This window comes from Coregonus clupeaformis, chromosome 33 (genome assembly GCF_020615455.1).
Source record: "Coregonus clupeaformis isolate EN_2021a chromosome 33, ASM2061545v1, whole genome shotgun sequence".
Classification (NCBI taxonomy): Eukaryota; Metazoa; Chordata; class Actinopteri; order Salmoniformes; family Salmonidae; genus Coregonus; species Coregonus clupeaformis.
In genome coordinates this window covers 12764043-12790587 of record NC_059224.1, presented here as the reverse complement: position 1 = coordinate 12790587, position 26545 = coordinate 12764043, and the positions used below count along the sequence as shown (strand labels likewise).

At 45.5% G+C, this 26545-nt stretch overlaps 2 protein-coding genes across 2 annotated transcripts in view; one reads left to right on the top strand and one right to left on the bottom strand.

Moving 5' to 3' along the window:
* LOC121548670 (actin-related protein 10) overlaps positions 1 to 14096 on the bottom strand; it is a 33176-nt gene extending 19080 nt beyond the window's left edge. The window contains exons 1-2 of the mRNA XM_041860191.2: positions 13920 to 14096; positions 13457 to 13529 (exon numbers count right to left, since the gene is read on the bottom strand). Coding sequence (XP_041716125.2) covers positions 13457 to 13529; positions 13920 to 13996 — 150 coding nt within the window. The 5' untranslated portion in view covers positions 13997 to 14096. The remainder of the gene's footprint in view (positions 1 to 13456; positions 13530 to 13919) is intronic.
* A 697-nt stretch (positions 14097 to 14793) lies between these two features.
* LOC121548668 (armadillo-like helical domain-containing protein 4) lies at positions 14794 to 25000 on the top strand. The gene is made up of 8 exons (XM_041860188.2): positions 14794 to 15049; positions 18871 to 20081; positions 21350 to 21736; positions 21922 to 22077; positions 22212 to 22361; positions 22536 to 22567; positions 22877 to 23029; positions 23524 to 25000. The coding sequence occupies exons 2-8, from the start codon at positions 18977 to 18979 to the stop codon at positions 23596 to 23598; spliced, it is 2058 nt and encodes a 685-aa protein (XP_041716122.1). The 5' UTR covers positions 14794 to 15049; positions 18871 to 18976; the 3' UTR covers positions 23599 to 25000.
* Positions 25001 to 26545: the final 1545 nt, after the last annotated feature.

The window sequence follows — 26545 nt, the reverse complement described above, 5'->3', positions numbered from 1 at the left end:
GGCACCGGCTAGTTGAGGTAATATGTACATGTGGGTAGAGTTAAAGTGACTATGCATAAATAATTAACAGAGTAGCAGCAGCGTAAAAAGATGGGGTGGGGGTGGGGGGGCAGTGCAAATAGTCCGGGTAGCCATGATTAGCTGTTAAGGAGTCTTATGGCTTGGGGGTAGAAGCTGTTGAGAAGCCTTTTCGACCTAGACTTGGCGCTCCGGTACCACTTGCCATGCGGTAGCAGAGAGAACAGTCTATGACTAGGGTGGCTGGAGTCTTTGACAATTTTGAGGGCCTTCCTCTGACACTGCCTGGTATAGATGGTCCTGGATGGCAGGAAGCTTGGCCCCAGTGATGTACTGGGCCGTACGCACTACCCTCTGTAGTGCCTTGCGGTCGGAGGCCGAGCAGTTGCCATAACAGGCGGTGATGCAAACAGTCAGGATGCTCTCGAAGGTGCAGCTGTAGAACTTTGAGGATCTGAGGACCCATGCCAAATCTTTTCAGTCTCCTGAGGGGGAATAGGCTTTGTCGTGCCCTCTTCATGACTGTCTTGGTGTGTTTGGACCATGATAGTTCGTTGGTGATGTGGACACCAAGGAACTTGAAGCTCTCAACCTGTTCCACTACAGCCCCGTCGATGAGAATGGGGGTGTGCTCAGTCCTCTTTTTTTTCCTGTAGTCCACAATCATCTCCTTTGTCTTGGTCATTTTGAGGGAGAGGTTGTTATCCTGGCACCACACGGCCAGGTCTCTGACCTCCTCCCTATAGGCTGTCTCATCGTTGTCGGTGATCAGGCCTACCACTGTTGTGTTGTCGGCAAACTTAATGATGGTGTTGGAGTCGTGCATGGCCATGCAGTCATGGGTGAACAGGGAGTACAGGAGGGGACTGAGCACGCACCCCTGAGGGGCCCCAGTGTTGAGGATCAGCGTGGCAGATGTGTTGTTACCTACCCTTACCACCTGGGGGCGGCCCGTCAGGAAGTCCAGGATCCAGTTGCAGAGGGAGGTGTTTAGTCCCAGGATCCTTAGCTTAGTGATGAGCTTTGAGGGCACTACTGTGTTGAACGCTAAGCTGTAGTCAATGAATAGCATTCTCACATAGGTGTTCCTCTTGTCCAGGTGGGAAAGGGCAGTGTGGAGTGCAATAGAGATTGCATCATCTGTGGATCTGTTGGGGCAGTATGCAAATTGGAGTGGATCTAGGGTTTCTGGGATAATGGTGTTGATTTGAGCCATGACCAGCCTTTAAAAGCACTTCATGGCTACAGACGTCAGTGCTACGGATCGGTAGTCATTTTGACAGGTTATCTTAGTGTCCTTGGGCACTGGGACTATGGTGGTCTGCTTGAAACATGTTGGTATTACAGACTCAGTCAAGGACATGTTGAAAATGTCAGTGAAGACACTTGCCAGTTTGTCAGCACATGATCGGAGTACACGTCCTGGTAATCCTTCTGGCCCTGCGGCCTTGTGAATGTTGACCTGCATAAAAGTCTTACTCACATCGGCTACGGAGAGCGTGATCACATAGCCATCCGGAACAGCTGGTGCTCTCATGCATGCTTCAGTGTTGCTTGCCTCGAAGCGAGCATAGAAGTGGTTTAGCTCGTCTGGTAGGCTTGTGTCACTGGGAAGCTCGCGGCTGTGCTTCCCTTTGTAGTCTGTAATAGTTTTCAAGCCCTGCCACATCCAACGAGCGTCAGAGCCGGTGTAGTACGATTCAATCTTAGTCCTGTATTGACTATTTGCCTGTTTGATGGTTCGGAGTGCATAGTGGGATTTCTTATAAGCGTCCGGGTTAGAGTCCCGCTCCTTGAAAGCGGCAGCTTCTGGTTGGGGTATGTACGTACGGTCACTGTGGGGACGACGTCATCGATGCACTTATTGATGAAGCCAGTGACTGATGTGGTGTACTCCTCAATGCTATCTGAAGAATCCCATAATATGTTCCAGTCTGTGCTAGCAAAACAGTCCTGTAGCTTAGCGTCTGCGTCATCTGACCACTTTTTTATTAACCGAGTCACTGGTGCTTCCTGCTTTAGTTTTTGCTTATAAGCAGGAATCAGGAGGATAGAGTTATGGTCAGATTTGCCAAATGGAGGGCGAGGGAGAGCTTTGTATGCGTCTCTGTGTGTGGCGTAAAGGTGGTCTAGAGTTTTTTTTCCTCTGGTTGCACATTTAACATGCTGGTTGTCACGGATTCAGCCGAGGCTGCCCCTCCTCCTTGCTCGGGCAGGCTTCGGCGTTCGTCGTCCCCGGAGTACTAGCTGCTACCGATCTACGTTTCTGTGTTTGACTTCTTGGGTCTTGATTGTCTACACCTGTTTCCCATTATGTTGTATTGTCTTCCCTATTTAACCCTCTGTTTTTCATTGTGTGTTGTGTGTGATTGTATTTCGTTATCGGCAGTCGTTAGTGTGCGGGTTATTTTCCTCCCTGTGTGGAGGTTGTATGTACTCAGTTTACTTTCTAGTAAAGTACGTTTCCAGTAAGCTCTGTGTCCTGCGTTTGACTTCGCCCACCGCAATTCACTGACGCTTATGACAGAATCACACACCACTGACATGGAGTCAGCAGGAGCAGCGGTGCCAGCAGGATCAATGGAAGAACGCGTACAACAACAAGCGGCCATGATCCAGGCTCTCGGCACCGCCATGGAACGTGTAGTGAACACCATGGAGCGATGGGAGAGAGGAGGTCTGCCTACACCTCCTCCGATTACACCACCACCATCGATACCCATCGCTTCACCTCCGGGGTCCAGTGGGATTCGGCTCTTGATGATGGCACAGCTGCCGGGTGTCAGGGTCTCCTGCTCCAGGTCGAACTCTATCTGGCAACCATCCACCCGGTCCCCTCGGGATACGAGAGCGTGTCCGCCCTCATCTCCTGTCTGTCCGGCAAGGCGCTGGAGTGGGCCAACGCCGAGTGGGGGGGAATAGACGCCGCTACTGTCAACTATGCGGAGTTCACCTGCCACTTCAGGGCGGTATTCGATCATCCACCAGAAGGAATAGCGGCGGGTGAGCGTCTATTCCACCTCGGACAGGGGAAGAGGAGCACGCAGGAATTCGCCCTGGACTTTCGGACTCTGGCTGCCAACGCGGGATGGAATGAGAGGGCCTTCATCGACCACTACCGATGTAGCTTGAGGGAGGACGTGCGTCGGGAATTGGCCTGCAGGGACACCAACCTAAGCCTGGACCAACTGGTGGACATGTCGATTCGACTGGATACCCTGTTGGCTACCCGCGGACGTCCGGATCCGGGGCCGTCCATTCCATCCCCCAGCACTTCCGAGCCTACCCCTATGGAGCTCGGAGGTGCTGGTATGAGGGAGACCAGGAGAGGGGCCGTCCCCTGCACCAACTGTGGTCACAGAGGACACACTGCGGGTCGGTGCTGGGGAAGGTCTCCCAGGAGTCGAGGCAGTAGGCAGCGCACTGATGAGCCATTCCAGGTGAGTAGGCACCCAACTCACCCAGAGCTCCCTGTTGCGCATATGTGTATTCATGTTGTGTTTCCCGAGGTTTCTCCTCATTCCCAGCATAAGGCGCTAGTAGATTCAGGCGCAGCTGGGAACTTTATCGATCGTCAGTTTACCTATAAGTTAGGGATTCCTATTGTTCCAGTTGATGTGCCCTTCCCTATCCATGCCCTAGATAGCCGCCCTTTGGGGTCAGGGTTGATTAGGGAAGTCACAGTGCCTCTCAGGATGAAAACGCAGGAGGGCCATGAGGAGATAATTAGCTTGTATCTGATTGATTCTCCTGCGTTTCCCGTGGTGTTGGGGCTTCCCTGGTTAACTTCTCATGACCCCAATATTTCATGGCAACAGAGGGCTCTCAAGGGATGGTCTGATCAGTGCTTGGGGAGGTGTGTAGGTGTTTCCGTAGGGGCAACGACGGTGGAAAGTCCGAACCAAGTTCCCACCATGCACATTCCGCCTGAATATGCCGATTTGGCTCTCGCCTTCTGTAAAAAGAAGGCGACTCAATTACCACCCCAGTGACAGGGGGATTGTGTGATAAACCTCCAAGTAGGCGCTGCGCTTCCCCGAAGTCATGTGTATCCTCTGTCTCAGGAGGAGACGGCGGCTATGGAGACATATGTCACCGAATCTCTGAGACAGGGATACATACGGCCGTCCACTTCCCCTGTGTCATCGAGTTTCTTTTTTGTGAAGAAGAAGGATGGTGGTTTACGCCGTGCATTGACTACCGTGGTCTCAATCAGATCACAATCAAGTACAGCTATCCACTCCCTCTGCTTGCTAGTATGATGGAGTCATTACACGGGGCGCGCTTCTTCACAAAATTGGATCTCAGGAGCGCGTACAACCTGGTGCGTATTAGGGAGGGAGATGAGTGGAAGACAGCATTTAGTACCACCTCGGGCCACTATGAGTACCTCGTCATGCCATACGGTTTGATGAATGCTCCTTCAGTCTTCCAATCGTTCGTGGATGAGATTTTCCGGGACCTGCATGGACAGGGTGTAGTGGTGTATATCGATGACATTCTAAAATACTCCGCTACACGAGCCGAGCATGTGTCCCTGGTTCGTCGGGTGCTTGGTAGACTGTTGGAGCATGACCTGTATGTGAAGGCGGAGATATGTCTGTTCTTCCAAGTGTCCATCTCCTTCCTGGGACACCGTTTGTCCGCGTCAGGTGTGGAGATGGAGATTGACCGCGTTTTGGCCGTGCGCAATTGGCAGACTCCCACCACGGTGAAGGAGGTGCAGCGGTTCTTGGGTTTTGCCAATTACTACCGGAGGTTTATCCGGGGCTTTGGGCAGGTAGCAGCTCCCATTATCTCCCTGCTAAAGGGGGGGCCGGTGCGTCTGCAGTGGTCGGCTGAGGCGGACAGGGCTTTTAGGCATCTGAAGGACCTGTTTACCTCGGCTCCGGTGCTGGCACATCCGGATCCCTCTTTGGCATTCCAAGTTGAGGTGGATGCGTCCGAGGCTGGGATCGGTGCTGTACGGTCTCAGCGCTCGGGTACGCCACCAAAACTCTGTCCCTGTGCTTTCTTCTCTAAGAAGCTCAGTCCGGCGGAGCGCAATTATGATGTGGGGGACAGGGAGCTGTTAGCTGTGGTTCAAGCCCTGAAGGTGTGGAGGCATTGGCTTGAGGGGGCTAAACACCCTTTTCTCATTTTGACTGACAATCGTAACCTGGAGTATATCCGGGCGACGAGGAGGTTGAACCCTTGTCAGGCAAGGTGGGCTATGTTTTTCACTCGATTTGTGTTTACGCTCACCTACAGACCAGGTTCCCAGAACGCTAAGGCAGACGCCTTGTCCCGACTATATGACACAGAGGAGAGGTCCATTGAGCCCACTCCCATACTTCCGGAGTCTTGTCTGGTGGCACCGGTGGTGTGGGAGGTTGATGCGGACATCGAGCGGGCGTTACGTACCGATCCTACTCCCCCCCAGTGTCCAGAGGGTCGGATGTACGTGCCGCTCGAGGTTCGTGATCGATTGATATATTGGGCTCACACGTCACCCTCCTCTGGTCATCCTGGTATCGGTCGGACAGTGCACTGCCTTAGTGGGAAGTACTGGTGGCCCACTTTAGCTAAGGACGTGAGGGTTTATGTTTCCTCCTGCTCGGTGTGCGCCCAGTGTAAGGCGCCTAGACACCTGCCCAGAGGGAAATTACAACCCCTACCCGTTCCACAACGGCCGTGGTCTCATCTATCGGTGGACTTTGTCACGGACCTTCCCCCCTCACAGGGGAACACTACGATCTTGGTCGTTGTGGATCGGTTTTCGAAGGCCTGCCGTCTCATTCCTATGCCAGGTCTCCCTACAGCCCTACAAACTGTTGACGCCCTGTTTACGCACCTCTTCCTGCACTACGGGGTACCTGAGGATATAGTGTCTGATCGGGGTCCCCAGTTCACCTCTAGAGTCTGGAGGGCGTTTATGGAACGTCTGGGGGTCTCCATTAGCCTTACCTCAGGTTTTCACCCCGAGAGTAATGGGCAGGTGGAGAGAGTGAACCAGGATGTGGGTAGGTTTCTGAGGTCCTATTGCCAGGACCAGCAGGGGGAGTGGTCGGGATATATCCCCTGGGCAGAGATAGCCCAAAACTCACTTTGCCACTCCTCAACTAACGCCTTTTCAGTGTGTGTTAGGTTACTAGCCGGTCCTGGCACCTTGGCATCAGAGCCAGATCGAAGCTCCTGCGGTGGACGAGTGGTTTCGGCGCACGGAAGAGACCTGGAACGCTGCGCATGTCCACCTGCAGCGGGCGGTTTGTGGGGCCATTTAAAGTCCTGAGGAGATTGAACGACGCTTGTTATAGGTTACAACTTCCTATTAATTACCGTATTAACCCCTCGTTCCATGTGTCTCTCCTCAGGCCGGTAGTAGCTGGTCCACTCCAGGAGTCTGAGGTACGAGAGGTTCCTCGTGGAGTGGGAGGGGTACGGTCCGGTGGAACGGTGCTGGGTCCCTAGGAGGGACATCCTAGATCCCTCCATGTTGAGGGATTTCCATCAGAATCATCCGACTCGCCCTGCTCCGCGTCCTCCTGGCCGTCCCCGAGGCTGGGGCAGGCTTCGGCGTTCGTCGTCCCCGGAGTACTAGCTGCTACCGATCTATGTTTCTGTGTTTGACTTGTTGGGTCTTGATTCTCTACACCTGTTTCCCATTATGTTGTATTGTCTTCCCTATTTAACCCTCTGTTTTTCATTGTGTGTTGTGTGTGATTGTATTTCGTTATCGGCAGTCGTTAGTGTGCGGGTTATTTTCCTCCCTGTGTGGAGGTTGTATGTACTCAGTTTACTTTCTAGTAAAGCACGTTTCCAGTAAGCTCTGTGTCCTGCGTTTGACTTCGCCCACCGCAATTCACTGACGCTTATGACACTGGTAGAAATTAGGTAGAACGGATTTAAGTTTCCCTGCATTAAAGTCCCCGGCCACTAGGAGCGCTGCCTCTGGATGAGCGTTTTCCTGTTTAGTTATGGCCTTATACGGCTCATTGAGTGCAATCTTAATGCCAGCATTGGTTTGTGGTGGTAAATAGACAGCTATGAAAAATATAGATGAAAACTCTCTTGGTAAATAGTGTGGTCTACAGCTTATCATAAGATACTCTACCTCAGGCGAGCAAAACCTCGAGACTTCCTTAGTATTTGATTTTGTGCACCAGCTGTTGTTTACAAATATACACAGACCGCCACCCCTTGTCTTACCGGAGTCAGCCGTTCTATCCTGCCGATGTAGCGTATAGCCCGCTAGCTGTATGTTGTCCATGTCGTCGTTCAGCCACGACTCGGTGAAACGTAAGATATTACAGTTTTTATGTCATGTTGGTAGGATAAGCGTAATCTTAGGTCATCTAATCTTATTTTCCAATGATTGAAGATTGGCTAATAGGATTTATGGAAGAGGCAGTTTACTCGCTCGCCGTCGGATCCTTACGAGGCACCCCGACCTACGTCCACGATATCGCTGTCTCTTTCTCCTGCGAATGACAGGGATTTGGGCCTTGTCGGGTGTCTGTAGGATATCCTTCGCGTCCGACTCGTTGAAGAAGAAATCTTCGTCCAATACGAGGTGAGTAATTGCTGTCCTGATATCCAGAAGCTCTTTTTGGTTATAAGAGACGATGGCAGAAACATTATGTACAGAATAAATTACAAATAACGCGAAAAAACACACATAATAGTACAATTGGTTAGAGGGCTGTAAATCGGCAGCCATCTTCTAAGGCGTCATCTCCATCTCCCTGTCTGGCTCCTGAGGGAAGCCCTAAAATATTAGGTTTTTCTAAGTAGTGAGAATGCTTGGGAGCAGGCAATGTTGAAAAGTAATCTTTAGACATGTTGTACTTTTCTTAAATGTAGTTTTGTAATTGACAACAAGAAAATGTTGTTTGAAAAATGTATAGTATTTGCTGTTAGCCAATGGGGTAACCAAGGTAACATGGGTTGTTTTACCCACAGGCAAGCGGGGCCGCAACATTCTATTTAATACGGACTGGGACCATACCAGAGTATGTGAGCAGAATTGAGCAGTTGGAAATCCCACTCATGTCATTTCCAACCACTCCGTTAAAAACCGCTCCATGCTTACAGGAAAAAAAACTGCCTTTCCAAATTTGCTCCATTCATTAAAAATCACAATTTAACCAACACACATCTATTTTTGTGACTACCTGGACCTACCATTTGGTTTTGAAGTATTGAAACCAAACCATATGGATTTGAATGAAAAGTATTTGAATAAACACAAAAAGGTAAATGTAAGAAGTGCTCATCATTTCAAATAGGCTACATGTCGTATTAAACAGCAAGTAAACACTCTAAATAGGTTAGGAGCCAGACAGGGAGCCGAAAGAAGGAAGAAAAATGAATTATTTAGGCTATATTATTTCAATTATTTCAAGGCTATAGCCTACAAAGAAATACATTGTGAAGCATTTGCGAGTGCAACACAATAGGATGGTAGGGACATTAAGCTCTCAGCATTTAAACAACGTTTTGTTGTATTCAATCATAATAGTTTATCAATTGCGCATATAGGCTTTGACTTACTTAGAATTAAATACAAATGAAAATAAAAATTACTTATTAGTGCCTTTGAATTCATTTTTAGAAACACGAGTTTGGCCAGTCTGTGGCTTCAGGTTCATGCAATGATGCCTGGAGAACAGGCCAGCAGCGGAGAATATCCTCTCCACACTTGCAGAGCCACTGGGGATGCTAAACACCCTTCTGGCCACTCTTACCAGGCTGGGCAGAGATGCAGAGATGTTTTTTTATTTTTCTATAGGGTAGGCCTAAAGGTTTTTAGGCAAAATAACCCAATCACAACGGAAAGCTCCTTGAACGTGGGAATATGCCAGGCCTATTGGGCCAAAATAAATTATGGCCTATTGTATAGATAATAGAACAAAAATGAACAAAAAGTTTAAGAGATCTGATTTTTTGTTTATAAATACTTTGCTACAATGACACAATTATCTACAGCAGCACACAAGTAGACTACAAATGCATGCTGGACTAGGCATGCCCTGAGCTCGTAAAGTGAGCGCTACTGGAGTGAAATTGGAGCGGGCAAGAAGGCTGACGCTCTAGCCTTTGGGAATCTCGCTCCGAGCTCCAGTCAAATTGGGATCGCTCCGCTCCGCTCACATACTCTGGACCATACTGCCTGTCCATAAGTTAAAGTGGAACTGACAGCAATTTTAGCAACATGAAATCTTATTAAAAGGAAGAATGACACATTTAAAAAAAGAAATCTGACAAGCGAGCACATATACATGGTCGTTCTCATGTTTTGAGAATGTTTGGGAATGACGTATAATAAGGCATTTGTGAAAATGCTATAGCAATATATAGTGGGAAAGCTGCCATGCGTTTGGACAATTAATAGACCCTGCACTAAATAAAACATTGGGCTCATCCAGGACCGGAGTCTAAGCAGTCCGGTGCACCATAGCCTATCAGAGCTACAGTAAGCTTTTATGCAAACAAGCCATTTGCCACACAGGCCTGCCATCATTCACTTTGAACTGGACTGTGTGTTTGCAGGCAGTTAAAACAGCGCGAATTTAGATCATTAAAACGCATTCGCCTAAAGCCACAAAATACACCTGAATGGATTTCTGCAAATATGTCAATACCACGGGAGTCCTCTTACATTTGGGAACTTTACAGTCCTATTGATCAAACAACCATAAAAGGTAGGCTCTCTCTCCCTCAGTTATGCACATCAACAAGATCAACAATTAATGCTAGCCAGAGCAAGATGAGCTAAAATCTAACGAAGGAACATTAGATAAACCCTCTCAACTTTTTCAGCTAGTTGGCAATCAAAATTGCACTGATAAACAATGGGGAACTGTAGCCTACTCCTCCTTCTGCAGCTGCCTTGTCTAAACCAAGCACCCAAGCTAACTGGCTAAAGTTGGCTAGCTAGCGCCTTCCAGACACAAATGAGAGAACACCTCACTGACCATTTTACTCACCCTAGCAGAGCTGGTTAGGCTGTTTTCATGTTAGGCTGAGAGAGGATCTAATGTCAGATGATGTGGAAGCAATATGGCTACAGGTTCATGTGCCTCACCTAAAGCCTATTCTCGTAGGAAGATTTGCAATGATTCCTATGTCGAAGATGTGAAAAATATTTGTTGGTCTGATGTGTGTAATGAGGAACATCCGGACACTGCACTTGAAGCATTTATGAAACTGCTTCTTCTGGTTACTGATAGGCATGCTCCCATCAAGAAACTGACTGTTAGAACTGCCAAATCCCCATGGATAGATGATGAATTAAAAACTATATGGCTGAGAGGGATGAGGCAAAGGGAATAGCAAATAAGTCTGACAACACAGCAGACTGGCAAACATACAGTAAATTGAGAAATCACGTAACTAAATTTTTGAAGAAGAAACTATACTTTGGAACACAGATAAATGATATAAAGACTGATAGTAAAAAGCTCTGGAGTACTGTAAATGAAATTCTAGGCAAAAAAGCAAACTCAGCTCCATCCTTCATTGAGGCAGATGGCTTGTTCATAACAAAACTCTTTGATTATTGCCAACCACTTTAATAATTTTTTGTTGACAATATTAGCATACTTAGGTATGACATTCAAACAACAAATGCTGAGCCTTCATTTCATGCATAATGGACCAAATAATGAAAGATAAGCACTGTAGTTGAGTTCCACAAAGTGGCTGTGGAAGAGGTGAAAACATTGTTGCTATCTATAAATAAGGACAAACCACCTGGTACCGACAACCTGGATGGTAAATTGCTGACGTTGGTAGCGGAATAAATTGTGACTCCTGCCACATCTTCAATTTAAGCCTAGAAGAAGTGTGTGCCCTCAGATTTGGAGGGAGGCAAAGGTCATTCCGCTACCCAAGAATATCAGAGCACCCTTTAATGGTTCAAACAGCCGTCCAATCAGCCTGTTACAAGTGCTTAGCAAACTTTTGGAAAAAATGGTGTTTGATCAAATACAAATGTATTTTACAGAAAACCATTTAACAACAGACTTTCAGCATGCTTATAGGGTACTCAACATGTTCGGCACTGACACAAATGACTGATGACTGGCTGAAAGAAATTGATAGTAAGAAGGTTGTGGGAGCTATTTTGTTAGACTTCAGTGCAGCTTTTGATGTCATTGATCATAACCTATTGCTGCCAAAAATGTTGCTGTTTTGGATTTGCATCCTCTGCCTTATTATGGATTGAGAGTTACCTATCTAATAGAATAAAGAGGGTTTTCGTTAATGGAAGCCTCTCTCATGCAAATTCAGTTGAGTGTGGTGTACCGCAGGGCAGCCGGATAGGGCCATTATTGTTTTCTGTATTTACAAATTACCTTCCACTGACCTTGAATAAAACCTTTGTACGCTGACGACTCAACAGTATACATGTCGGCTGCAACAGTAAAATAAATAACAGACACTTAACATAGAGCTCTAGTCAGTCTTAGAATGGGTAACTAGCAATAGGCTGGTGCTAAATATCTTAAAAACTAAAAGCATAATTTTTGGGACAAATCACTCGCTCAATGCTAAACCTCATTTAGATCTATTATTGAATAATGTGGCTATTGAGCAAGTTGAGGAGACTAAACTGCTGGGTGTAACCCTAGATAGCAAGCTGTCATGGTAAAAACATATCGACTCAATGGTTGCTAAAATGGGAAGAGGTCTGTCCATGATAGGGCGTTGCTCTGCCTTCTTGAAATCTCAGTTGACCAGACAGGTCCTACAGGCCCTAGTTTTGACACACCTGGACTACTGCCCAGCTGTGTGGTCATGTGAGGCAAAGTAGGACATAGGTAAATTGAAGTTGGTCAAGAACAAAGCAGCACGGAGGCAACGTGTCAGTAACATGCATGTCAGTTGCTCCTGGCTCAAAGTTGAGGAGAGATTGACTGCATCACTATTGGTCTTTGTGGGAGGTATTGATGTGTTGAAGATACCGAACTGTCTGTTCAAGCAGTTGGCACACAGTTCGAACACTCATCAGTACAACACAATACATGCAACCAGAGGTCTCTTCACAGTCCCCAGGTCCAGAACAAAGGCTGGAAAACACACAGTATTAAATAGAGCCATGACTACATGGAACTCTCTGCCACCCCAGGTAAGTCAAGCTAGCAATAAAACCAGTTTCAAAAAACAGATAAAAGAACACCTTACTGCACAAAGGGGACTGTGAAGAGACAGCCATTTTATATATATTGTATTGCAATTTGCACTGTACTATGTGCTTCTACACCTGCATTACTAGCTGTTTGGGGTTTTAGGCTGGGTTTCTGTACAGCACTTCGAGATATTAGCTGATGTAAGAAGGGCTATATAAAATAAAATTGATTGATTGAAAATTGATTGATATTGTGTGTATGTACTGATATGTAGACGATGTAACGTTTTAAATGTATGTATTTCAGTCCTTGACTAATAATGCTCTGTACTATGTATTATGTCATGTTTCATGTGGACACCAGGAAGAGTAGCTGATGCTTTTGCAGCGGCTGATGGGGATCCTAATAAATACAAAATCTAGAGCGTTCGTGACTATTACTTTCTTTGCCTACGTTTACTGACATCGGTCATACTCAGCGGATGTTGCGCGTTCGTAAATTCATCAGTTATTCTGCGCTCTGGCACACAGACGAGAGTGCTCTGAAGTTGGAGTAAATAGCCAGGGTGAATTTGTGAACGAAAGAGATATGCTAACTGTATAACACAGTCGTTCAAGTTCTTGCTAGCTAACCAAATGACACCTGCATCTCTAGCTGTGTATGGCCACCGAAAAACAATGAGGGGGAAAAGTCACTCACTCACCCCCTCCTCCAATGACATGACATCCTCCTAGCAGCAAGCTAGCTAGCTAACGTTAGGCTCCGTGTTTTTAGCTTGCTACATAAATAGATACGCTAGCCTATTAGCCACGTTATGACTGACTTGTGATCATTGCCCTTGCTAGTTTGACTGTATTGACATTCCCAGCCTTAGTTACATTCGTCAATTTTTTTCAAAAATATTGAGTAATTGAAACTGAAACAGTGCATCCTGAATGGAGGCAGCAAACAATGTACCAGGCCAGCTGTGATTTACTACCTGATATATTTTGGGGACTACCAAGAAATGTATTGGTGAATTATACTAATCATGCACTGAACTGCATCCATCTATTCTGCCAACAATGCCTTAGTGTACGTCATGGAAAAACCTCTTATAACGTTGGTTTTGTAGCATAATGTGGGAATTTGATATATTTGACTGATATTATTATTGTCTGTTTGTTTCATATCTGCAAAGTAGTTAACGCTGTCAGTTCCACTTTAAAGAGCACTAGTCATTCATTCATACACACACACACACAAATAGTTAAAGAAGATGCAGTCGATTTCATTACTGCCTGTCCATAAGTTAAAGAGCACTAGTCATTAATTCGCTCACTAACCTGCTGTTGTCCAGGCTTCTGGATCTCACTAGGAATGATGAACCTGGGCCCCGTTTCTCCAGCAAAGCCACATCTGCATCATCATACAGAACCATTTAGTTTGTGATGGGTGAAATAATTTACACTTGTCAGACAGTACTCAATCCTCATTATTACACATTCATTGGCAAAGGGCCTTAGTGTGACCCAATGTGTGTCTGATTCTCATATGATCTTCCCCAGCCCAGCCCAAACGAATCTAACATTAGCCAGCTAGTTTACGTTAACATTGCTAGCCCTTTTTCAGCAAAACACATATTTAACACATTTTGACTAACTAAATAACGCGCTTTAAACATAGGATAGTCGGTTTATATTTGCTTAAACCTCTGATGTTCAGTACTTAGCAGTTGTGACTGGCAGTGGCCAATGTTGTTAGCTCTGCTAGCTAACAACATATCTAACTAGCTAGCTAAATACTTACTTTGTGTAGGCTGCTCCTAAATCAATGACGACTGCAGTTTTCTCCCCTCCACTCCCCAACCCTTCAAACAAGGGCATTTTTACCTTTTATATTTACTTAATCGTTTCCAATATACAACATGCAAGCGCAAATACATTAATTCCTGGGTCCTTTCTTTCAGTTTGAGGAATGACGTCTGGGAACTCGCCTGATTAAAAATAGTTTGTCCCTGCTGTAAATTAGTTTATGCAATTGTACTTTTATGTTATTATTCACACGCACAATAGAAATACATCACGGTCTATACTACTCATATCCAAATATTTATAAAAGGTATTTCTACACACTAGATATTCACTGAAAATTTGAACGATCTATAAAGAACATTTGAACGATCTATAAAGAACATTAAATTGTTTGGGCAATAGATTATGCAATCAATTTCATGTTCTTTATAGATCGTTCAAAAAGTATGAAATGAAAGGAGAGAAATTCGGTGTTTTCTTTATTTGCCATGAAGTGATGCATCGACTAGAGAGACAGGTAGTCTGACAGAAAAAATAATCATGTCATTTACTTACATTTTTAGATTTCACATTTATCTTCAAGGAATCTATTAATTGCCATAGGCCAATTCACTTTCTAAGACGCACAACACAGCACAGCACAAAACAACATTATTATTATTATTATTATTATTATTATTATTATTATAACACAGGTTTCAGAACCAAGGAGCTGTCCATTCAGCACCACCTCGGAAAAAACAAAATCTGAGGTTCTACAGATTTTTTCCCCACACTAAAACAATTGCATGTTATGCAACGCATTCGACATTAAATATTACTGAACGTTCTTCATAAATCATATCTCTACATGCGCTCAATCACAGCGCAGATCGAGGCATTCTGCCAGTTCAGAGGCGCGCGCATGCACACGCTCTCGGAAGCGTAGCCTACATTGTGTGATCAGCACATTAATAAAGACTAGGCTATTCCTTAAGCTTGCTTCCGGATCGATAGAGGCAGCTTATTGATATGATATTGGTACAGTTGTAATATAGAACCCGTTGTTTAAAGGAAAGGCAGGGGGAAAATACATACCGCCCTGTGCAATGAGGTAAACATCATTCCTGTCTACGACTCTGGCAGGTAAGGACAATGCATTATACTGTGCATCTTTTCCTTATGACTTTTCATCTAACATAACCCATTTGTTTCGATTTGTTTAAAATGTAAAAAATTATCTATTGATAGAACAATATGGTTCATGACAGGCTTCTAAGAAGAGAAGCACCGTCTCTACTGAAGCCAATGTGGCATAGTCACAAACGCACATATGAATACACGGATTTTAATGCACTAGAAGAGTAGGCTACTTAGATCTCTTGGCAATGATTCTGTACACTAAAGCGGGTTATGTCTACGCCGCAGTGGCGTGGCGTGGGTCTGGATGATGATGTTTGTTTACCGGACGGAGGTCTATTTTAATCCTCATAATTGGTTCATAACTGGTATTGTGGGTGTCAAGCAGCAGGCGGCTCTCTTGACTCTTGTTGAGTACATTGATTAGCGATGTTCAGCTGGGGATCGGTAGTGTTTGTTAGAGTAAGTGTGTGTGTGTGTGTGCAATGCACTAACTGGAAGTCGCTCTGGATAAGCGCATATGCTACTAAAATGTCAAATGTGTGTGTGTGTGTGTGTGTATGTGTGTCAGGGTTTGACGTTGATGTCTGTGAAACGCCTGTCTGACGTCTAACACCAACCTGCTCTCAGAGCATTTTGTATTATTGTGTACATAAATCAGAGACACACCATTTAGTATGATATGTTATGTTTCGTATGGTATGTATTAATTTTTGGATGGCTATCATCCATTTCATATATGTGACAAATTACAATTCGTATGATATGTTAGGAATATGCTAAATGTACAATATATTTCGAATTTACAAAACGTTTAAAATGTTACGAATTCAATTTGATTTTGTAACGTTAGCTAGGTGGCTAACATTAGCTAGGCTAGGGGTTAGGGTTAAGGGTTAGTGTTAAGGTTAGGGTTATGAGTTAGGTTAAAGGGTTAAGGTTAGGGTTAGGGAAAGGTTAGCTAACATGCTAAGTGTTGCAAAGTAGCTAAAAAATGTAAATGAGAACTTGTTCTCAACTGGCTTACCTGGTTAAATAAAGGTTAAATAAAAAAATAATAAAAATACTAATTTGGTGAACTGGATTTACATTTACTATGTTACGTCTAGTCTATGAGACCAGGCTGCTGACACACTGCAGCAACACAGGGAATCTGAGGCAAGCAGGGTGTCTTCCAGGCAACCCAATGGGAACAGAATTCTCTGTTTACAAGTCAACTCCATTTGCCAAGAAAAATGCCACTTGCAGATTACCAAAGTATTGGTGCAGTATCCTATTCTCTTCATCACTTGGTATTTGAATGTGTTCTTTCTGTTATTATAATGGTATTATCTATTTGTATGGTACATTGTATATGAAAATGCACTAACTGAAACATGTTATTATCTATCTAAAAGAAATTACCTGCAGAGTCCAACTGAACAGGACTGAGTAGTTCTGGAGAGAACCTGCTATTTATAGTTATTTGTGCAATGCAAGGGTTTGCTGTGTCAGGCTGTACTGACTGTGTGTGTGTGTGTGTGTGTCAGTGTTAATTTCGTAAATGAAAATAGTGACACATATTTGTCAAACACCTGTTTTTCAGTGGCAATTGACAAGACTATAACTGACTAAATAGACCCAGAAAATGATTTTTAATTTCAGTTGACTAAAACGAGACAAGACAAAATTATCTCTGTGACTTGACTACTAAGTGGACTGGACAATCATTTTTGGAGAGATTGAGAGCTTTTCAGTGATAACACATTTCATATTAGCAGCACAGATGCACAGCGCAGTTGTGTTCAGCAGTGGGAAGGAGGCACCACACCCGGCACACACAGTCTACATCAGCTGCTGAGCTGCGGGGGAGCAAGCGATGAGTGTGGGCAGACAGACAGAGAGGCTCCGCTTTCGATTATACACATCGCGCAGATTAGTCTCTTGCTTCCCCATAGCTAACCAGTCACCACCAGCCTTCTAGTTAGCTATCCTTTGCCTGGTTAAGAAACACAAGCTGCTTTAAGAAATTAAAAACAATAGCAGCATTGAGTTTAATAGTAAAACAACAGTCTAGCTATGTTTTTCACTCTCTTGAGTATAGAAAAGTAGGCTGTCTTTGAATTTGTAGTCTCGCTCAACCCTCCCACTTTCCCCACTGCATTTCATTGCCAGGCGCTAAGTTTTTTCCTTTCTATCGTGCATTGGTGGGCCGCAATTTATATTCATAAAGCATATCGCAGGCCTATTATAAAACTAGGCTACTTGCGGACCGGACCATCAACCATTTATTTAGGCTACATCTTGTTCAGTCATTTTACCTCATTAGCTAGCCATAGCTAACAACCTGGGGTGCATTCAGCAGGACGTAACGTTTTGGAACGTTCAGATAGAAATATGCTTTGTAGAACAAACATAACTTTATGTTGAGTTAATGGGGACCCAGTGACTCAGACTGGACCAGGACTAAGCATAGGGACTTGGACTTTAGCCATAGCGACTCGTGACCCGATTCGTGACTCGACCATTGGTGACTCGAACTTGGACTCGAGCACAGGGGACTTGGGACTCGATTCAGACTAGAAATGTAGTGACTCAACCACATCACTGGGCGCAACAGTCATTATCTCCCATTCAAAGTCATTAGCCCCCGTTCTAGTGTTAGACACCAATGTAGCTGCGGTGTCTGTGGAACGTTGATGACAATGGCAATACTTTGCGGCACCATCTGGTGATTGTGCTTCTCTCTCTCTCTCTCTCTCTCTCTCTCTCTCTCTCTCTCTCTCTCTCTCTCTCTCTCTCTCTCTCTCTCTCTCTCTCTCTCTCTCTCTCTCTCTCTCTCTCTCTCTCTCTCTCTCTCTCTCTCTCTCTCTCTCTCTCTCTCTCTCTCTCTCTCTCTCTCTCTCTCTCTCTCTCTCTCTCTCTCTCTCTCTCTCTCTCTCTCTCTCTCTCTCTCTCTCTCTCTCTCTCTCTCTCTCTCTCTCTCTCTCTCTCTCTCTCTCTCTCTCTCTCTCTCTCTCTCTCTCTCTCTCTCTCTCTCTCTCTCTCTCTCTCTCTCTCTCTCTCTCTCTCTCTCTCTCTCTCTGTGTGTGTGTCTGTTTGTTTTGTATGTAATGTGTAATATCTATGTAGGCTGATGTAGGAATTTACATGGCCAGATAATTCTTATATTTTCTTATATATGTTTGTCATATTTCTGCTGTTTGGAGGAGAATAGGATGTTATTCAGAAAAATATGTTGTTAGGACAAGGCTGTCTGTTTGTACACATTTTGTTACTATATCCCTCAAACTCAACTCTGGACCTCGAAGCCAGTTCCACTGCGTTTTTTCATTATTCCTGTCTAATCAGGGACTGATTTAGACCTGGGACACCAGGTGGGCGCAATTAATTATCCGGCAGGCTCCGGACCTCGTAGGGTAAGAGTTGAATACCCCTGCAGGGTTAATGACTCAATACAAATGTGATGTGACTAAAATGAAAGGGCATTTAGTTGACTAAAATGGCCCACTGTTTTAGTCACTTTGACAATAACTAGACTAAATCATTATTCAAATGACAAAATGTGACTAAGCCTTAAGACTAGACTAAATCTAATATACAAATTAACACTGGTGTGTGCGTGTGTGTGTGTGTGTGTGTGTGTGTGTGTGTGTGTGTGTGTGTGCGTGTGTGTATGGAGTAGAAGTACAATAGACGGAGAGAGGGCTCGAAAGTCCACATTTTCCACGAAACTGCCAGACTGCAACATCAAAGGAAAGGCTTACACAAAAGCTAATATAATCCTCAGCCTCAGTTATCGTAGGTTAGAGTTCAGCAATAAATAAGTGGTGAAATTCTTTCCTCAGCTGAATCTCCAGACCATTTGGGTGTGACCTGCCCCCGTCAACTGACCACTCTCTTCTAGCCACTGCGACCCCTCTCTCCGTCTCCATGTTTACTTTGTGGTGAGAGATGGGAGAGATGGTCTTCCCTGTGACTCTCCATCACCTCCTATTGGTAGGGGTCTGTCTCTGTGTCTACAGCACCCCAGTCCCGCCCCTCCAAGACTACGCACCCACCTCACAGGACAGGGTCTGTGATGGACAAGCCGGGGAGCCAATGGAGGGAGAGCCCTGTGTAACACCAGCAACACCTGTCAGTGTCACATCAACAAGTGTCCAATCTGGGCCCTCTGATCCCGGCAGACTGTCCTATGGGATGGCAGAACACATGACCGGCAGCTGGACTGAACTATCAGAGAATGTTGGCGCAGGGGGAGGCACTGGCCCAGATGTGGGGGGACGCAAACCAGCGGGGATAGAGGCGGTGACGAAGGCACGAAACGTGGACAGTCATGAGGGTATATCTGGACCGGGAGGGGCTGAGAGCCAGGGGAGGGAGGCAGAGACAGGGGCTGCCTTTGAGAGCCTCTCTGAGGGGAAGGAGACTCACAGACAGCCTGTAGAAGCTCCAGAACTGTACACAGATAAAGAGATGAGAGTAGGGCCCGAAGAGGATCCTATGGAGGATGTACCTACTATCACCACTGGGGCCATGTTAGCTTCCCTAGGAGAGAAGCAAGGGATGACAGTGGCCATGAACACACCCAGAGCTGCTTTACATGGTGCCTCCAGCGCAGCCAGAGCCCCAGAAATAGACAGCCAGACAGGGACGCACCTTGCTGGGGAGAGAAGAGACCTCATCCTGGAAGAGAGGCCAGATCTCCATGGAGGAAAGGAAGGGGAACTCAGAGAGAGCTTGCCCGACCTCAGAGCTCCTCTTCTGGTGCAGGAGACAGAGACGACCAGACCGAGCTCCTCATCTCCCCATAGTATCCTTACAAACTCCCCTTTGACCTCCATCCCTCCGTCAGTATGGGGATCCAGAGGAGAAGCTCAATCACTTCCCCCTAGTGGTCTGGAGGCCGCTGGCCCTGCAACTCCACAGCCCCAAGATGGAGAGACAGCACCTGCTCTCCCAGACCCCCTCCTGCCTGACCTTGGACCAGCCCTGACAGGATCCTCCAGACAGGATGACCCTGACAGCCTCTGGACTGAAACACTACAGCAAAATGGGGGTGAGTATGCAGTATGCTATAGTCCAATGAGTACATACTGGATATGTTAGAGAGCCACTGGGAACTCAGCCACCTGGAGTGAGTCTACTCTACAGATGCACTTGAGGGCCACATTCTATGTTGGGTTTTTGCACATGCACACTCCAACACACTTGCTCTGCCTCACAACAAGGTAAGGTTCTGCTCTATCCGTCATTGTGTCACACCATAGACTTCCATTACACGGGTTGCCCATTTGCCTTTCGCTGGGTTTCACTAGGTTTCATTAAAAAGGGAAGGGAAATGAAAGTGACACGTCTAGCTGCAGAGATCTCCTTTGATGATCGGGGGACGGTGGGGAGAGCCGTGTGCTTGGTTTTCCACGCTTCACTTTGAATCCTAGCAGGCAGGGACCCAGGGAAGCAGTCTAATTACTTTCTATTTCTGACGGTGGAAATAAACCCCACATGACTGCCAGGAGACAGCAATGACAGGGACTGTTATACAAGTCTCTGGGGAATTCACTCACCCTTCATCTCTATCTCCCTCCCTCATTCAGAGAGGAACAGTAAAGACCTAGGCACTGGCAAGGCCAGCCAGGCAGGTTATTACTGTGTGATGCAGTAGAATAGTGGATTAGAGCAGTCTGTCTGAGCCAATATGTGTTCCTGACTGTTCCTGCCTGTCTGGCGTCCCTCTAAGGATTGTCTGTTAGCTCTACAGGCAGCCTGTTAGCGTCCCTCTGGGATGTGTGCGTGCGTGCATATATTTGTGTGTGTGTGTGTGTATGTGTGTTCAAGCTTCCCTTTGGGGACATGAAGCTTCCCTACAGGGAAACCAAGCTACCTTGATGAGTAGTATGTAAAAAGAAGGATTTTCTTTTTGGAATGCCCTTTTCAACCTGGCTAAAATAATGTTTTCAACTTTAGTACATGACTGAAAGAGATGCAGAAATAAACATTTTGATTGAATCTTCATCAACAATTACAAGAATAACCTGTCCCAGAAAGCTGCAACATATGGTGGATTCTATCCATGGTTATGGTATGTGAAATGGGATTTATAAAACATGTATTTGTGAGCAGAGCAGTTAGAATGTAGTTGAGAACTGGAAGCAGAGCTATGGGTCTAAAACTCCTCTCCGCTCACCAGTACATACCGTCATGTTTCTAGTCACAGGCTGATCTCTAGCAGTCACTGAGCCAATACGAATTGCCTATGGACCATCAGTGAGTCCTGACCCAACATCTGTCGGTGTGTGTGTGTGTGTGTGTGTATTTTACTAACAGCCGTGGATGCCAGTGCCCCTCCCTTGCAGGACGCATCCACAGAGGGCACGATGTCATCGGAGGACCTCCCTCTCATCTTCGAGCCCTTTGATGATATCACACCTGAAGGGGCGGGGGTAGTGACGGCCACTCTCACGCCCGGCAACTCACAGCCGTCTGTCTCCATGGCTACCACGGGGATGCTGCTGTCAGAGGTGGAGTTCGACCAGGTGGACACAGGTGACACGGGGCCATCCCGTGTCCCACCCCCGGTGCTACCAGATTGGACGTCGCCATGGCAGACATCCGGGGCTGAGATCTCTGAGCCTATCAGCCCCTCTGGTCCACCCATAGACCCCCCCCCTTCAGAGACAGAGACAGAACAGCCAGTAGACCAGTCTGACACAGGTGACTTCTTCCTTCTTAATCTTCCTCTTCATTCTTCCATTCGTCCTCATTTTTTCACCATATTGCTTACACTCATCCGATCCGTTCAGGTCTAGAAGTTTCTACAGTAGTGTCTAAGGGCTAGGTGTTGATGCTATACTTCACTATATCCACAATATTGATCCAGCTGTGATGGTTATTTTTAGGTGGCAGTGAGACCATACAGAACCCAGAGGAAACCCTGCCCACCTCCGAACCCAACCCTACAAGCACCGCCTCCCAGCAGACCACCATGACAACGGTCACCAAGACAACCAATCTGCCTGTGGCCAAATCAGGTCTGGAGGAACTGGAGTCTGAAGGTAGGAGAGTCACACTAACACACACACATAATACACTAATGTACACACATTGTTTACACAGTGTAAAGATGAAAGTTCACAGTTCAAATTGACAGGAAGTTGCATCAGCTGTTTTTGTTATTTTCTTCCTGTAGAGGAGCCAGAGGAGGATGAGAACACGGAGGAGTCAGAGGAAGAGGACAGCGAAGAGGATCTGAATGAGACCCCTATGCCAGCCCCCACTCGACCTCCCTACAGCCTCATCCCTCCGCCTCCTGTCTGGGTGCAGCACAATCAGGGCCTGAGTGAGAGGAGACACACACACGAATGCATGCACACATAAAACTGACTTTGGCTCTTTGTGGCCATCAAATATGAGATATTTGGATATTAGGAAAGAAGTGTAATTGAAATAGTGTGTTACAATCCCTTGTGTGGGTTCAATGTGCTTCAAAGCCACTCTTCCTCCTTTTCTTCAGTGCGTAGCTGGGTGGAACTGATCAGAGAAAAGGTAAGATTGCCCTTAATGGTCATGACAGAACCATACTACGGCCATGACAGAACCATACTATCCTCATTATAAAGAACTGTTAGAAAGTGTGGTCCTTTGGGCTGTTTGGCTATGTAGCAGGGATAATATTGACCCCTATTACCCTTAAGTTAGTCCAAAAAACTACTGAAAGAGTTAACTCTAATACACTGTGGTCTACGACTGGTCTGTATTTCCTCTGTGTGCCGCTACTTTCTCCTCCCTGCTCTTGTCCCTCACCCGCCCCTATCTTTCACCCCTGTCCCTCACCCATGTCCCCTCTCCCTCCAGGCAGGGTATATGTCTGGGATGTTGGCCCCGGTGGGCATTGGCATCATGGGGGCCCTGCTCATCGTTGGGGCCCTTTACAGCATCAGGATGATCCACCGTAAGAGGAGGAACAGCTTCAAACACCAGCGTAGGAGGAAGGCCAGGCACACGGAGGTTAATAGAAATACGCTAACTAGTAGTTTGAAGCCTCCCGAGTGGCGCAGTGGTCTAAGGCACTGCATCGCAGTGCTAGCTGTGTCACTAGAGATCCTGGTTCGAATCCAGGCTCTGCTGTAGCCGGCCGCAACCGGGAGACCAATGGGGCGGCGCACAATTGGCCCAGCGTCGTCCAGGGTAGGGGAGGGAATGGCCGGCAGGGAGGTAACTCAGTTGGTAGAGGGCCAGTATGCCATGCCATGCTCAGGCCAGTATGAAAATAAAAAAGAATAATTTATGCACTAACTGTAAGTCGCTCTGGATAAGAGCGTCTCCTAATTGACATAAAATGTAAAAGTGGCTTCCTCATCTGTACTGATTTGAAAGACATTGGACAGTTTCTTTCACATCAGTGCAGATGAAAGAAAGGAGATGGACTTATTGATCTTTATACAACCTTTAACTCCATGTAATGAATATCCTGACTTTTGGTATTTGCCGTCTGTCTTCAGCAACCCAGGGAGCCAAACAGCAATGGGCAGGATCAAGCGATGCTATTGGCTGACAGCTCTGAGGACGAGTTCTGATCCCACCCACAGCCCTGTGCCTGTAACTGATTAAACTCGGCCCGCGTCGTCGTCATCACATCTCCATGACTACCACAACTCCAATCACTGTGGGCCAATTGGCTATGATTCATCAGAGAGTATTTGACTGTCTTACCGACAAGACTGATGGGTATTTGACATGTAAAACAGGGTTGAACATTTTAACACCTATGTAATTACAAGTGCATAGAGGAAAAACAATACAATATTTGAAAAATAAACTCCAGGCTATTGACATTCTTGTATGATCCACAATGTGTTTGAGATCCTTTAAACCAACACTGTGTGGAGCATACAAGAATGTCTGTGTCCTGAAGCCTCTTTTTCAATTACTTTCTATGTCATAAAAGGGCTAGAGCAGATTCCATGGCATTTAACAGGCTCTCTGTTTATATAGCTGACGAGGGGTGTATTTCAATAGTCTAAAGTGGCTTCCTCTTCTTGTCTCCTTTTCTACATTTAGGAAGCAACTTCAGAAATGAAGCCACTTCAGGCTATAGAGATACACTTATGGTTACTGGAGTAAGATTGTCACACACTATAGTGTACATAACACATCATAGACACTGAAAAAACATAAGCTGTCGGCACCAGTGTGCATTAATGACAGCCATTGCTTGATTCAGCCTTGTCGATTGTTTAAGGCCAAAGGAATATCATTCTCCTTCAAAAGCATTCAGCAGGAACCAGCTCTCTGTGTGTGTACAGTTACAGAAAACGGATATTTCCATTGTTGCTCCTCCTGAAAATGTTGTTTTTCCTCCAGTGCGTGGCAAGCAACCTCTTCCATAACTGTATATACAAAGCTAATGCTTATTTAATAATCTCTATATTATTTACTATTGAACAGCCTACTCTACAGAAAGTCCAAGTCATTCAGAATCATTACATCCATAGCCATGCTGAGGGATTTTTAAAAGGGAGACCACTGTTTTTTCTCCTAACTGCCTAACAATCAATTTTTCTTAATTTGCACTGGAACCTGAAAGAACTGAGCAGGTGAAAGCCAAAACTCTAAGGAGAAATGTTGACAGGTTTACATTCCCCCTGGTTGATGCCGTTGGGATCCAAATTCATATATTTATTCATTTCTGTGGTTGATGCATCTATTGTCTGCATTTTAGCACTAAATATCAAAGGTGCTTTGAAAAATGTAATTCAATGTAATGAAGTAATCTTGCATTGTATAGTAGCCATTCAAGTTTGAAATGTGTCACATTTTGCATGATCATCTCCTGGTAGGTTGCTTGAGATATATTGCCTGTGAATATGCAATAATAATGTCATGTATGGGTTCTTCTGTAAAATGGTCACATTTTGGGCTTTCTTTCTATAGATACCAAATGTGTAGTGTTTACCAATAAAGCTATCCTTTACCCAGGATGATCTGTTTGTGGGAAGGGTTCACTATTTTTGTTTCTATTGCTAAACACGGTTGGAAGACAACATACCTAATCATGTAATACATTGCAGTACTTTACAATTTTTCAAATGTGCTGTTTGCATTCTTTGGAACCAAGATAACCATCAGACAACCAATTCATCTTACAGCATTAAAAAAATCGAATAATTTATTTGTGTACTTTTCCCACATTAAATAAAAGATATTGTCGGACAGATTGAAATCAAAAAGAGGAGACAGAGGAAGAGGGGCAGGGGAAGAAGAGACAGAGGAAGAGGAGCAGGGGAAGAGGGGCAGGGGAACACAACTCTGACATGCAAAAAGACCGTTCTCTCGTCCCTTAGCACACCTTATAGATTGGAGGGGCCCAGGGCTAGTCACCGCAATAAACAAACAGAGCCCGCCTTTAGCTGGTCCAGGGTGGGGACAGTGTGTGGGGTCCCCGAGTGGAGTGGTAAGAAGAGTAGATGCCCACTGAGGTAAGGTCAGTTTGCATCCCCCATCACTAATGGTGAAGTGGTGAAGTTTAGGATTTGGACAAGGTAAACTGATCCTAGATCAGTGTAACTAAAGAGCAAGAAACCGACTGGAACATCCAATAAAAAGCTTGACAACTCTTCCTCTCATACAAGGAGATGGGAGAAGAGTGGTTGGTCTCTGGGGTGAATGGTAGCTAGGCAACCAGTGGGATGTTGGCCCTCCAAGACCCAGTTTTAGTGGCCTTGTCATGTCCTTTGACCCTAAACTCTGAAATGGCATGACAACTTTTGATTTCTCTGTAGTGAAGACCATTCATTGATTTAATTTGAAGCCATGAAGGATGCGAAGGTATCAGCTAACCTGGATGCCAGTCTGTTTCTTCTTTAGCTCACTCCTTTGTCAAAACAGACCAGAGCCATAGATATACATTAAATAGATGTCAATGACTCTGGAAATCACACCAGATTCTGGCCACAAACTGAGACTGACGAGGAAGCCCTTCAACAGGGTGCAAAGTTCAGAACATTGGGGAGAAATAAAGACATTCCATGATAATGAGGAGAGTGGGTAGGACCAAAACAAAGACCAATTTCATTTGAAACAGGACAGAAGCCCCTCACACCTCTAGACTGAAGCAGGATCAGAATGATATCAGAAAGAGTCAAGATTCAACAGGAAGTGTATCTGCACAGGTAGCCAAATGGAAGTCTTCCCAGTGAATGGAACAGAGTGCCATTGGAACAGTTCAAAGCAGTATGGCTCTGGAACAGCTAACCTAGCTCCCATCTGGATCTCTGATGACATCGTCAATGTCCAATCCTGCATTCTCATTCTAGTCCTAATAGTCTGGATGGGTCAAAAATAAATGAGCTGAGAAAAGAAACAGAAAACCTAGTCAATCAATCAATCCCTCCAAAAACACAACTCACAAAAAAATATGCTCTCAAATGTCAAATGAAGAGAGAGCAAACACTCGTATACAAATCGGCAATTAAAAAAACACCAATAGGTCATCTGATCGGTCTTTTCAAACACACTCACACA

Coding starts and splice junctions, on each gene's coding strand:
- LOC121548668 (XM_041860188.2), top strand. CDS start 18,977: ATGGGAGAGATGGTCTTCCCTGTGACTCTCCATCACCTCCTATTGGTA. Junction 21,737..21,921: donor AGTAGACCAGTCTGACACAG/GTGACTTCTTCC, acceptor GGTTATTTTTAG/GTGGCAGTGAGACCATACAG. Junction 22,362..22,535: donor GCAGCACAATCAGGGCCTGA/GTGAGAGGAGAC, acceptor CCTTTTCTTCAG/TGCGTAGCTGGGTGGAACTG.